Consider the following 14,329-nt stretch of genomic DNA (forward strand, 5'->3'; position numbering starts at 1 on the left):
AATGTGCCCCAGTTGCGTGAGCCGCAAATCGCTGTGTCCTGTGACACAGTGCTTGCGGAAAGAAAGGGGGGAGGGTTTAAATGGGAAAGTTTTACTTCCACAGTGGAAGATTTTTTTGTGGAAGCTCCTTGGGAGCTTCCTCCTCTTCCAAATGGAGAACACCTAACCACTCTACTCAGGCTTCAACTTCAAAACCGAAATTCAGCCTTTCCTTTAGGCACAAGACTTTTGCTCACAAAATCCACCAAGTTTTCCCCAAAGCCCTCTTCCCAGTGAAGGGAACTCTTTAACAGTGGGGGACATCTATTAAAATTGCCTCTCTCTGGGTCACAGATCATTCAGACCTTTGGGTTTAATCTCTGCCTCCTCACTGGTTTCTTCTCTCAAATCAACAAAAACTGTCAATGGACAGTCAGATTTGCAGAATGCCCTGGATTATCTCTTGTCCCAGGGAGTATTTGTGCCAGTACTCCCACAAGACAGGTTCAAAGGTTTTATTCAACCTTTTCCCAGAACCAAAGCCCAAAAGGTGTATTTGTCCTATTCTGGACTTAAAAACCCTCAATCTAACACCTTCAAATTCCACAAATTCACATTGAATCCGCAAGATTGATTATTGCCTCTCTGAAACTGGACCTTCTGTCCGTAGACAGTGAAGATGCCTATCTGCATATTCCCTTTTATCCACCTCATCAGCTTTTTCTGTGCTTTGTTGTGGCAGACTGTCATTTCCAGTTTCATGGAATGAGAAGTCTCTCCATCTTACACTGCTTTCTGTATTAAGCACAAGACAGCCTGCACCCTTACATTGCTGTGAGACACCGGATTATTTTAGAGCACCTTGAGCAGCACTACAAGTGGTTAGAAAGTAATTTCCAGTTTGTCTCACTGCATTTTGGCCTATCCTCCCAAAATATTCACAACGGTCCTCGTGCCTCTCCTTGCCCTTCTCAGAACTCAGGCATCCTGCCACAGGTTATCTGGACCAGCTTCTCCTGAATGACTTGTCTTCTTTCCAGCTGTCTGTAAGCATCCACAGGACAGGTTTTGATCCAGTGATCCAATTCAAGAAATCTGCTTTCCATCTTTCTCTTCACACAAAATACGTAGGTCTGGTTCATCACACACCCAAGCAAAAGTTTTCCTTCACGCTTGAGAATTGAGGTCTCTCCTGCTTTCTGGGTGTTCTTTCTTAGCGGAAACAGCTCTTGGCTCCAGCAGCCTTAGTCTCTAGGGGCTATTACCTGTACTAACAGAAGAACACTTCAAGATGTCTACTCAAACCTTCTTTACTGTTACCAAACCAAATAGAGGAGTCCTACCCATTCTGGATATAAAGATTTACAACTTGTCCCTATGGGTGAAAAAATTCTGCATGCCCTCTGTGGGGGACTTCGTTTTCAACATTCTGAGGCTCAGAGTGATTTGGTTGTTCTTTCAGTGCTTGACTACTCCTATTACACCTGACAAGAATCTAATGAGACAATGCCACAGCTGTAGCCTACATCAAGCATCAAGGTGTCACCAGAAGCCACACCTCTCAAAAGGAAGCAGAATGGACTCTTTCTTGGGAAGAATGGCACTTTCTGGTTTTGTCCGCCACCCACATCCCAGTTATGACTTTCTCAGTCCCCAGTGTCTGGACCTGGAGGAATGTGTCCCCATCTGGAGGTGTTTCAAGCTCTTTGTCACAGGTGGGGTACATCCAGCGTGGATCTTCTGGCGTTCAACAACAAACTGAACAAGTTTGTCGCCAGGTCCAGCAACTTTTGCCTTAGATGCTCTGGTGACCTCCATAGATCAACCTGATATACAGTGCCTTGAAAAAGTATTCTTACCCCTTGAAATTTTCCACATTTTGTCATGTTACAACCAAAAACATAAATGTATTTTATTGGGTGGGATTTGATGTGATAGACCAACACAAAGTGGCACATAATTGTGAAGTGGAAAGAAAATGATAAATGGTTTTCAAAATGTTTTACAAATAAATATCTGAAAAGTCTGGCATGCATTTGTATTCAGCCCTCTTTACTCTAATACCCCTAACTAAAATCTAGTGTAACCAATTGCCTCCAGAAGTCACCAAATTAGTAAATAGAGTCCACCTGTGTGTAATTTGATCTCCGTATAAATACAACTGTTCTGTGAAGTCCTCAGAGGTTTGTTAGAGTACATTAGTGAACATACAGCATCATGAAGGCCAAGGAACACACCAGACAGGGATAAAGTTGTGGAGAAGTTTAAAACAAGGTTAGGTTATAAAAAAAAATATCCCAGTCTTTGAACATCTCACAGAGGACTATCCAATCTATCATCCTAAAATGGAAAAAGTATTGCACAACTGCAAACCTACCAAGACATGGCCGTCCACCTAAACTGACAGGCCTGGCAAGGAGAACATTAATCAGAGAAGCAGCCAAGAGGCCCATGGTAACTCTGCAGGGGCTGCAGAGATCCACAGCTCAGGTGGGAGAATCTATGCACAGGTCAACTATTATTCGAGCACTCCACAAATCTGGCCTTTATGGAAGTGTGGCAAGAAGAAAGCCATTGTTGAAAGAAAGCCATAAGAAGTCCCGTTTGCAGTTTGTGAGAAGCCATATGGGGGACACAACAAACATGTGAAAGAAGATGCTCTGGTCAGATGAGACCAAAATTGAACTTATTGGCCTAAAAGCAAAACGATGTGTGGTGGAAAACGAACAGTGCACATCACCCTTAACACACAATCCCTACCATGAAATGGTGGAGCATCATGTTGTGGGGATGCTTTTCTTCAGCAGGGACAGGGAAGCTGGTCAGAATTGATGGATGGAGCCAAATACAGGGCAATATTAGAAGAAAACCTGTTGGAGTCTGCAAAAGACTTGAGAATGGGGCGGAGGTTCACCTTCCAGTAGGACAACAAAGCCAAACATACAGCCAGAGCTACAATGGAATAGTTTAGATCAAAGCATATTCATGTGTTAGAATGGCCCAGTCAAAGTCCCCACCCTAAATGCAATTGAAAATCTGTGGCAAGACTTGAAAATTGCTGTTCACAGACGCTCTTCATCCAATCTGACAGAGCTTGAGCTATTTTGCAAAGAAGAATGGGCAAATATTTCCATCTCTAGATGTGCAAAGCTGGTAGAAACATCCCCAAAAAGACTTGCAGCTGAAATTGCTGCAAAAGGTGGTTCTACAAAGTATTGACTCAGGGAGGCTGAATACAAATGCATTCCACACTTTTCAGATATTTATTTGTAAAAAATTTTGAAAGTAATTTATCATTTTCCTTCCAGTTCACAATTATGTGTCATTTTGTGTTGGTCTATCACATAAAATCCCAATAAAATACATTTACGTTTTTGGTTGTAACATGACAAAATGTGGAAAATTTCAAGGGTTTTGAATACTCCTTCAAGGCACTGTGTAATTTGTTTTGCCACTCCAGGTTATTACTCATCCTCTGTGCAGGATCTAGATGAAGGGCAATCTATTGATTCTGATTGCACTAAATTGGCCCAAGAGGACATGTACTTCGACATAGGCAGTCTCTCGGTGGTCCCTTGCGAATCCTGTGAATCATCTGTCCCAGGGCCCACTGTTCCATCCTGCTTCTTGGTTCTTGGCTTTATTGACATGGCTGTTGAAGCCACAGCCTTGAGAGACAGGGGTCTGTCAGTAGATCATTCATAAACTTTTGAAGGCTAGGATATCGACTTCATGTACTATCTATTGCACCCAAAAGACCGAATTTTACTTGGTATGAGACGGGGAACTATTATCTTAGAAAGTTCTCTGTTGGACAGATTCTGTTCTTCCTCCAGTCTGGTCAAGATCAGCATACCATCAAAGGATAGATTTTGGCTTTGGCTGTTTTGTTTCAGAGACCCTGGCCTCTCACTTTCTAGTTAAAACATTTGTTCAGAAATTCACACATATATCTCCCCCTGTAAACTTTCCTGTTTTTTTTTAGAGCTTATTCTGGTACTCTTGCCACCTCAGATGAACTTGAACTTATTAGGAATATTCTTTTGTCTGACCTCACCTCCAGGGTTGCATTTCTTGATGCTGTTATCTCTGTGTGGAGTGATTTGAGTTGGCGACCTTATCTTGTATGGAGCTCTCATTATTGTTTCATAAAAACTAGGTTGTGGTTGTCTTGAGGCCCAAAGCTTTCTTTCTCCCAAAGGTGGTCTCTTCTTTCCACCCCAACCAGGATATTATCCTTATAAAATGTGTAGTGCAGCGCTATAAAATTCTAAAACCTATAAATGCAAAATGCCTGAGGCTAAAGTGCACAAGAAAATGTCCAATATAGAATAGAATAAAATACCACAATGGTGACAAATGGTGTCCGTATCCAATGTGAGATAATAATACCCAACAAACATACACTATATCTGACAAAATTGCAACAATATTGAATGTCCAATAAGTGATGAGAGTGGTGGAGGTACAGGAAAATGATAAGTTGAACAGGTGACTTCTCTATTCCCAGTGACACATGTGATCCGGTGACGTGCAGGGAAACCAGTAAAATTGCACACTCACCAGAGGCGCAATATAAATGTGCATTTACATCAAATACACCAGAGGTTCCCTCTGTCCTGGGAAGGATGTAGCCTGGAGTGGATGCCTCTTCTGTGGATAGTGATGATGGAAAGGCACTTCTAGAGGTCCCCTTTAAAGGCTGGCTACAGTCGGGGTCTGCTTTAAACTTTCTCTCCTCTGGGCCCTGGGAGGGTCACCTGGGGATCCTGTGGGATTAAGTGCTCGGTGTGGAGCAAAAAATAGTAGTACCCATAGTGTAGTAATTATTCATGAGAAAATACATTTATTGTAATGAATTTAAAAATAGCAAATGAACACACTTAGGTAAAAATGTATATAAATTCCCATGGGCAAAGTTGAATCTATGTGAATTAGGTATATGCAGCATAAAGCTGCTCTGTGCACTGACCAGCTGGATATTAAAGATGGCCGGCGGCATGACGTCACGGCGTGCAGGGGTTCCTCCTTAACGCGTTTCATAACACATACAGTCTCAAAAGGGGTATGCGCCATAGCAGCTGGACGTCAATGTGGTTCTATTTATAGCAAGGGCGCTCATGCCAATTAAGCAGGCGCCATCTTGCCGGTTATCAGCACGAGGTGCGCATACGTGGAAACATGGGTGCCATTTTCCCGTGGATCGTTGCATGAAATGAACAGAGAAAAACCAACAGCCCACAATAACGTAATAAAAGAGTAACAATAAGTAGTTACAAGGCAATGTGATGTGTGCTTGCTCCTACATTAAAGCCAATGACATAAGGGATATAAAAGTGTGGAAATGTGGTCGACGATCTCCTTAAAACTGCGCATGCGCGGGAACCATAAGCGCCATATTCTCGTAGATCTCCTCGTGCTCGAAGATACTTACAAGCCTAGTTAATCTAAAAGAAAAAGTGTTTCATAAAAACTAGGTTGTCGTTGTCTTGAGGCCCAAAGATTTCTTTCTCCCAAAGGTGGTCTCTTCTTTCCACCCCAACCAGGATATTATCCTTCCTTTATGTCCTGCCCTGAAACATCTAAAAGAAGTTTCTTTCTCCCATCTTACCATGGTACACTCTATGAAAACGTACTTCTGAGCTTCTGCCTTTTTGTGTACTTTCCTATGGGTTCCCGCAGGGGTCTCCCTTCTTTGTGCTCCCCCATTGCTAGGTGGATCATACAAGTTTCCATTTGAGTTTATCGTTCAAAGGATTGGCTTCCACCCATGTCAGTGCATCATGGATTTTGCAACACCAGGCAGTGGCTTCTCAGAATTGCAAGGCTGCCACCTGGGCTTCTGTTCACACATTTTTTGTGCTCTATGTCAGGGAATTCCTGAATTATTAATTCAGTCAGCTAAATCGAACGAACAACAGTGTCTCCAATATGAAAATAATTTATAAAAATGAGCTGACTTATTTTGAGTTATTTTGCCAAGCAGAATTCTTTAAATACCCATTCGAGATTGGTGTAAGTATTGACTGCACAGTATTAAAAAAAAAAACCTTATATTTATTTACAATAAGTCACTTACAAACACCACTAACAGTTTGATTAATAGGTGGACACAGACACTCTATTTTACAATGAGGATCAAAAATTAATTATTACTGTAAAGTATATACCTATGACATTGAATTCAGTAATGATTGTCCCCTTCTGTAGCTATCCTAACTGATTGGATAAAATTTGGCAGGTAGTAATCTGTGTTTGATTAACTTGACCCGTGAATCCGCTGCAGTAAAATTACCGGCTGAAGTTCATCTGAAGTCATGCCAATTAAGGCAAATTAAAATTACCAAATTTTTGTGCTATTAGGAGAACTAATGTGGTAGCAAATCAACTAGCATAAAATACGTGCATACAGAAAAATCAGTTATAAAAGCGAAAGATATAGTTACCCTTTTTAAATGGCTATTTGGACAGACTCTCCTAAAATGGCTGTAGACTAATGGGTAGAGTTGATCTTCCCCCAAAATGGCTTCTAGGTAGGCTGGAGCTGGGTGCTCTGGCTTCAGTGAGGTGTCAGATCTAAATGAGGCAGTGAAGACTTTCTGTCACCTGATTTGCTTTCTTATTGAGTGACAGACAAAACATTTATAAAATGGTAATAAACCTGGCTCAGAAGGTGTAACCTTCTCTATGATTGGTGGGTCAGTCTAATTATCAACCCTGTGTTTGCTTATATATTAACTCAATTGGTTGCCATATGGCACCCTAGGACCAGCAGTGACTATTTTAGTTTTCCAGTGGAAATGGATCTTAAAAAATATTCTGTTATAGGACAAATTAATATTTTACTATAACAAGTTGGACCAGGTGATTCTATTTAAAATATATAGAATACCTAGGAGAGTCTGGTGATATTTAATTTATGATCATTACTCTTTTAGTGTAACAGTATTCAAATGGAAACTTCAAACTACGGAGATGGCATGATTTCATAATTAAATATTAATGATATTAGTAAAAATTCCCACACTATAAAGCGGTAGCGCTTTTGTTAATGAATGGGTGACCGCCGGCGTCATTAACAACCAGTGAATAGCTGGTTGTTAGGAGAGGGCCGGAAAGCCAGCTGCAGTGTCCTTAACCACAAAGGACTTGGCTGTCAGCAGTGCTCCCCACTGACAGCTGCAAGTAAAGCAAACAATTGCAATAAAAAATTGAGGAAAAAAAAAGAAAAGTGTGGGTGCCCCCCTTCCCAACCCATATCAGGCCCTTTCAGCTCTGGTATGGATTTTAAAGGGAATTCCACACAAAAAATAAATAGAACAGTGCAGGCCCCCCCCCCCCCCCCCAATCCATACCAGACTCTTAGGTTGTTCAACTTACATGTAGCTATCAATGGGGAACCCCACTGACAGCTGATGAGGCATCTGTTGTTAAACGTTCGGTGGCCAACTTGCCGGCCGGCTTCTTAACAACTAGCTATACGCTGGTTGTTGTCACCAGCGGCGCTGGCTAAGAAAAAGGCAACACTGGAAACTGGTGTTTAGCAGCTGTTAACAGTGTTTAGGAGTTTCTAGGAACTGTTTGCGTTTTTTTCTGCTGGTATATTGCTCCAAAGAACACAAAAGAAAGGTGTTTTTTTTCTGCTCCTAAAAGCTGAAGCTTGAAAAACACATCTAGCCTAAAATAGTGTGCATGGACACATAGGATAACACAATTAGCTTCTAGGAGCAGAAAAAAATGCTAGTGTGCATGGAGCCTAAAGCTTTGAAAACACTACATGTACATTTGAAAGGATATCTGCATCATACCCTGTAATGCAAATATGTTTTTCTTTTTTTTCAATAGGTAGAAATGGAAAGTTGGAACCAGGTGCAACAGCCCGTTGTTCTGCAGACCTGGAATATGGAATCGCCACACAATTATGAAAATAACTGTAGGGACACAACGGTTTTCCTTTGCCCAGGTGTAACATACTTTGAGGTGGAATTTGATGACAAATGTGAAACAGAAAAAAGGTAGTAATCCACTGTAGTATTTTATTGAGACATTGTTTTATTATCTTTGTAATAATTCAAGTTACATATTCTTACTCAGGTATGACTATTTGGAGTTTACAGATGCCAGAGGTGGTAAAGCACGGTATGACCACAAAGTTGGTACAGAAAAGTGGCCAAAGGTGAGTTCTGTGAAAAAGTATTATGATCGATGAAGATATCAGTTTAAAATATACTGAAGTTACTGCTAAGGGACATGCTGTGTCTGGCCTGTTTGAGAACATGAGCAGATTAATATATGCTACATTGATAGATCTTTGAGTAAATGTGCTGTGGTTGTTTGTTAGCCATCACACTTAAAGCACTTTATCTGATTATGGCTTCCTCCTTCTTTTATCAGTAAACTGTACAACTGTTAGTGACTGATCTGTAAACGTTAGTGCAGCCCACGATTCAAAGCTTGACATTTTAAGTACATGTAACATAGTAGGCATGTACCTTACCTTGTTCTTAGCAAGTATACTTTTAAGTGTCAGATGGGGAAAACCACTCTAAAATCCATTGGCGATGAGTTATTTGGGATACTAAACAGAACAGAGGGTATAAGCCTTGCCTGGAAGAGGTTTGACACAAAGAAAGGAAATTGCTTCTCTTTGCTGACCTATAGTGCTTCACCATGCACAACTATGTTTGGTAGCACGACAGTGAAAGTAGAAAACCAAAGAGGAACAATTGAAGAGTAGAGAAAAATTTATGTTGAGTACAGAAAAAAAGTCCCCAAAAATCTGTGGCCACCTGCAAAACGTGGTTTGGGTCATGAGTGCTTAAGGATAGACAAGCTGAACCTGAAAGAAGGGGTCAGAAGAATACAAAATGGAGCTGGCAAAACACAAGCAAACTAGCAGGGATTACCTTATCCACACAGTTATGGTTTCTTGCCTTAGAGACAAACATTTAGGGGATGATGACTAAGAACAGAAGTGTTACTTCGTTTGCTCTGTGCCACAAAAAGATAACCTGCAAAAAAGGAGTAGGTTTGTACAAACCTCAAGGACCATATTAGAACAAAAAAACACCTTAAAAAAAGATGAGAGCAAAAAACCTCTATTTATATCTGTCCGTGAAAGATAGATACAGCTGTGAGCAAACCCCAGAAATGGTGTGAAAATTTCCCCAGAAAGTAAAGTATCTCAACAATCATCCAAGGATTGACTGAATTCAGGGTTGCTGTGACTTGAGGAGGAGCCTGTACAATCATTGGAAGCAAGAGGTAAGAACTATCACAACAAGATTTCTCTTGATTGAATTATATCCCAAGTAGAGAGATAGAGAGAGATACAAAATGTGAAAATACTTGGCTAACAAATTTACCAAATGAAGCAAGTGAAAATCACGCTCCTTGTACTTTACATTAGCCTAGCTAATTGTTGACGAAAACATTTAAATTGGCAGTAAAATATCTAGCACCTTGGCAATGATGTGTTGTGTGACCGAAGTTTACAAATGATCTAGTCACAGAAGAAGATGAGAAAACAAACTTCCTGTGGTGTTCCACATGATGAACTAAAAGATGAAAGAATAAATGGTCAAAAGAAGAAATTCCACAAGTGTGGCTGCATCAGAGATGATAAAAGAGCTTTCATTTGAGAAGGAGGATATAGATTTCAGGATTATCTCTAGTAAGGAGAGATGTAGTAGATATATAAATGGATCTCCATTGTGCAGCCATTGCTTGCTTGCTTGAAATGAAGGATAGGGGTAAGAACTGTCCTAAAGTAACACTGTTGCCATGGTATGGCAAATAGAACATCCTAGACTAGAGTATCAGTCACTAATGCTCCATGCACACTAGCATTTTTTATAAGCTCAAAAAACGCTAATAATCGCAAAAAATGAAAACCACTGATAATAGTGCCGGCTTGTAGTAGCGTTTCAGTAGTGTTTAGGAGCACTGTCGTTTTATTAGTGCTTTTTACAGTACATGAATAAAAAAAAAAACGCTTGAAAAAAGCAGTTAGGAGTGGTTTTTTTTTTGCTTTTAAATGCTTTTAGGAGTGTTCCATGTTTTTTTCAGCCGGGAAAATGGTCCCAAAATCTTTTTTTTTTTAATCTGCTCCTAAACTCTGAAGCTTTAAAAATGCTTCTAGCATAAGATAGTGTGCATGGGTACATACAGTAGGATAACACTATTAGCTTCTAGGAGCAGAAAACAAAAAATGTTCATAATAGCTTCTAGGAGTTTAAAAAAACACTAGTGTGCATGGAGCCTTAATATGATCCAGTTTGACTCAGTTGACAATATGGGTAAAAATAAAAGAAGTGTCCCAGGAGCATGAGGGCTCTGAAAGTCCTGTCGTAGGGGTCTAAAATGTAGTAATCGACAACCTGTTGCTGCAAGATGTCACAGCAGGGATAGCTACAACCTGTTCAGTGGAAAGGAAAGCAAAGCAAGTATTTATCTGGGTGGGTGTGGCCCCAGGGTAGGGGGTACTCTTATGCCCCGTAGACACGATGAGAATATTGGATGAATGATCATCCGTTTTTTTTTTCAATGCTAGTCTAATATCTAAAATGAAGAGTTTACTAAGTTACGAAAATTATGGTATGACAGAATACAACTTTGGAAGTGAAGTAGTGTATTGTAATGTATTCTTTTGGTTCTTAGCATGCGTAGTCTTGGTCTTCCAATTTTTTTTTTTTTGACTACAACTGTTCTCATTAAATGAAAGTTTTTCATTCTGGTATCATACAAGAAAAATGTTTGCGTTTTGTCACTTATGATATTGTCGCATGAACTGTCATAATGGCCCCCGAAAGCTGTGTACTAACAATCAGATTTCCAGACAATCGCTCTTCGTATGGAATTTCATACGATTTTCTTATCGTGTGTACAGGGCATTAACAAATCTCTAGATCTCAAGGTCTGGTCTGTTGCTGAGTGAGGGCTAATAAAAGCAAGTAAATATGCAAAAAGCAAAGGGGCTGCTAAGCTCTGAGAATCAACAAGGTTGGGGGGGAACCTTTTTTTTTTCTGTCTTCATTGAACAGGAAAGTAAAAAAAAAATAAATGCATTCCACTGTGCCTACTTTCTGGAGACACTAGGCCAAGACTAAGGAGCTTGTGCATGAGGAAGGGGTGTGTCTCATGAAGGAGAGCCCTTTGTGACCTTTGCAGATACATGCTTAAAGCGGAGCTCCACCCAAAAGGGGAAGTTCTTCTTTAAGGACTGGTTCCTCACTCCCCGTTAAGGATTGGCACATTTGAGGAGTGGGGGGTAGCGGGTACCCGAAATTGACAGATTCCCGCTGCGATCGCCTGGTCCTTTGTAGCTACTGACTTTTATATTATTATAGTTTCACGGGAACTCTGCTTGAAAGTTGTTCTAAAGGCTTTTTTTTTCTTAACATGTCTATACTTACCTGCTTTGTACAGTGGTTTGCATAGAGCAGCCCAGATCCTCCTCTTCTTGGGTCCCCCACTGGCGCTTCTGGCCCCATCCTCCTGTTGGGTGCCCCCACAGCAAGCAGCTTGCTATGGGGGCACCCGCTGCTCCATGTGTCCATTCACACACGGAGCCATGGCTCATCTCCGTTCCCTTTCTTCTCATTGGCTCATTGACTTTGATAGCAGTGGGAGCCAATGGCTCCTGCTTCTCAGCCAATGAGGAAAGGTGGTTCGGGATAGCCAGGACTCCAGTGCACATCGCTAAATCGAGAGGGTGCTTAGGTGAGTATTAGGGGGGCTGGGGGGGATGCTGCACAGAGAAGGTTTTTTGCCTTCATGCATAGAATGCATGAAGGTAAAAATCCTTGAGCCATTCAAACCACTTTAATGCCAGTTCTAACTGCATTAGTCAGCATCTATAGGGATGATGTTGACCAAGGACAACTTGAGCTTGAAGTTACCAGGCCATGTACTCCAGTTCATCCAGGCAACTTGATCCTGTATTATTTAGTTAACGTTAGTCATTGCTTTTCATTTTTGCAAAGACTTCCTTTTAGTTTTAGTAATATTTTGTACATTCACTCTTTTTTTTCTGCAGAAAGTAACCTTTAAGGCTGGGCCACAACTTCAGTTTTTGTTCTTCTCAGATGGAAGCAACAATGATTGGGGGTTTAAGTTTACTGTGACAGCATTTGGCCTGCCAGATATTGCCCTTTCTTGGAGCTCTGATTTGCAGCTACTTGTTGCACGTTTACTGGGTCGTCTAGCATCAAGATCTATGGCCATGAAATCCACATGTGGTGAGATTTTTTAATTTTTTTTATGTATGCACACTGCAAGAGAAGCACTGAGATTCTGTTAGGAGTCTACATCACTCTGATTGCTCTCCATTGTATGCTGATATTACAAGTGTTAAGTGAAAGTTATGGAGGCTTCCATTGCTGATCTATTGGAGTATGCTAGGTTTCCAACTGTCATGCTGATGCTCTAGCATTAAGACTTTGAGTCAATGACCAAGAATAAGGATAGAGATAGAGAATACTGATTCTTTTCTGACAGTCATTTTACAGCATGCTTATTACAGGTGAGGAACTCAAAGTAGTTAAGCCAAAGACAGCTGGTCAATTAGCATTTCTTGATCATACAATACAGACCACAGGCAGGTTCTTAGACGACTCTATCATATGTTGCTATCTTCACGTTATTGGACACTGACTAACAAAACTGTAGTGCCCCCATATATAACTCCTCCAGCTAACTGTTATCCCCAGCTTTTTGCTAGTGTCCTTGGGTGATAAATCGTTCTTTTTTTTTTTTTTTCCTCTTCTGATATATTTTTTATATATATATATATTTTTTTTTTTTTTCCACTCCAACTTGATGACGTACCAGTACTTCTGGTCACTTACGCAGCTTCTGGATCGGTATCCTAGGCACTCCACTTGGATTGTATCCGGACTCTGCCAAAATGAAGTATGTGGGCCCAGCCTGTAAAGTCGCCTTGGGCACTGGATCCTGTGTTAGGCATCCTCGGCACCTTGTGCAGGATGTGGAATTATACAGGCCATAGACGGTTCGTTTATCGGCCGATTTTTCGTCCGAAAAGCGAAAAATCAGTCGTTCTGTTGCCATCAATGATTATGAAAATTGTCAGTTTTTCATAAATTTTCTAGCATGACCGATAAAAGAAATGAGGAGGAAAAATCGGCCAATAAACGAACCGTCTATGGCCTGCATTAGCTGCAGAGTACTATACAGGTGCAGAACAGTGGGGGGCCGCACAGGTGTGACCCAATCCCTGAAGACCCCTTCAAGGGTATACTCTTCCATAGCGAGTGAAGCGGGGATGCTGCGTTCCCCCTTAAATTGTCCATGTTTTATTTTCCTTTTCATCTACTGATTTTTTTTTTCTTTTTATATTTTCTAATTGACTACGTACCAGTACTTCTGGTGACTTACACAGCTTCTGGATCAGTATCCTAGGCACTCCACTTGGATTGTATCCGGACTCTGCCAAATGAAGTATGTGGGCCTGGCCTGTAAAGTCGCTTCTGGCACTGGATCCTGTGTTAGGCACTCCTCCCCGGAATGTTTTGCAGGGCGTGGAGTTAGCTGCAGACTGCTATACAGGTACAAGACAGTGGCGAGCTACACAGGTGTGACCCAATCCCTGAACACCCCTTCGAGGGTATAACTTCCAAAGAGTAAAGCTGGGGTGCCACATTCCCCCTTTTATTTTGTGGCCGTGTTTTTTTTTCCAGGTTGGTGAGTAATGATGCATAAAACCTGCCCTTTTGTTTCCCATTCCCTTCCAGCCTATATCAGGGATCCCAGAAATCCCAGAAAGTGCCTCTTTTTTATAACAGAGGATACTCCTGACGGTCACTGACTTTCCTCACGACAAAGCTGTTTTTTTTTTATTCTGCCTGTGCTGGCTGTCAGCCAAGCTTGCACTGCTCGTTTTCTCTGGGCAGCTCTTTGACAGCACCTCAGTTCTACCAATGGAGGCACCATTTCAAGATGATTTAAATACTGCTGTGATCACTGTGTTTTTGCAGCTTGTTTTTTTTTTTTCCCTCAGGAGGGCTCATTACTACAAAACTCCTTCAGGGCAGTTTTAAACTCTCTGTTTGCTGCACTACTGTGAATACCGGGGGGAACTTATTCTATAAAAAAGTAGAGGTTAGTAAATGGATGATGGATGGATGTAAGGGGCATTCAGGCAAACCTTCTCTTAGTGGGTCCATGAAGAGTGGTTTTCTTTCTCTAATGATCCTTCTTTGGACAGTGGAGGCATTTGTCCTTCTGCCTTACCATTAGATGCTTCCTATTCCTACTATTTGAACAGGGAGGAATTTTCCACCTCTCTGCCAGATTTTATGGGAAAATGCATCACCGTGTTGGAAGCCCC

At 41.2% G+C, this 14,329-nt stretch overlaps 1 protein-coding gene across 1 annotated transcript in view; it reads left to right on the plus strand.

Moving 5' to 3' along the window:
* The window catches only part of ZZEF1 (zinc finger ZZ-type and EF-hand domain containing 1), a 293,759-nt gene that overhangs the window by 123,558 nt on the left and 155,872 nt on the right, over window positions 1-14,329 (plus strand). Inside the window, exons 22-24 of the mRNA XM_089655409.1 lie at window positions 7,825-7,994; window positions 8,074-8,155; window positions 12,017-12,218. Coding sequence (XP_089511535.1) covers window positions 7,825-7,994; window positions 8,074-8,155; window positions 12,017-12,218 — 454 coding nt within the window. The remainder of the gene's footprint in view (window positions 1-7,824; window positions 7,995-8,073; window positions 8,156-12,016; window positions 12,219-14,329) is intronic.

This window comes from Staurois parvus, unplaced genomic scaffold, assembly GCF_062004578.1.
Source record: "Staurois parvus isolate SC_StPar_1 unplaced genomic scaffold, SC_StPar_1.0 ptg000839l, whole genome shotgun sequence".
In the NCBI taxonomy this organism is placed as follows: domain Eukaryota; kingdom Metazoa; phylum Chordata; class Amphibia; order Anura; family Ranidae; genus Staurois; species Staurois parvus.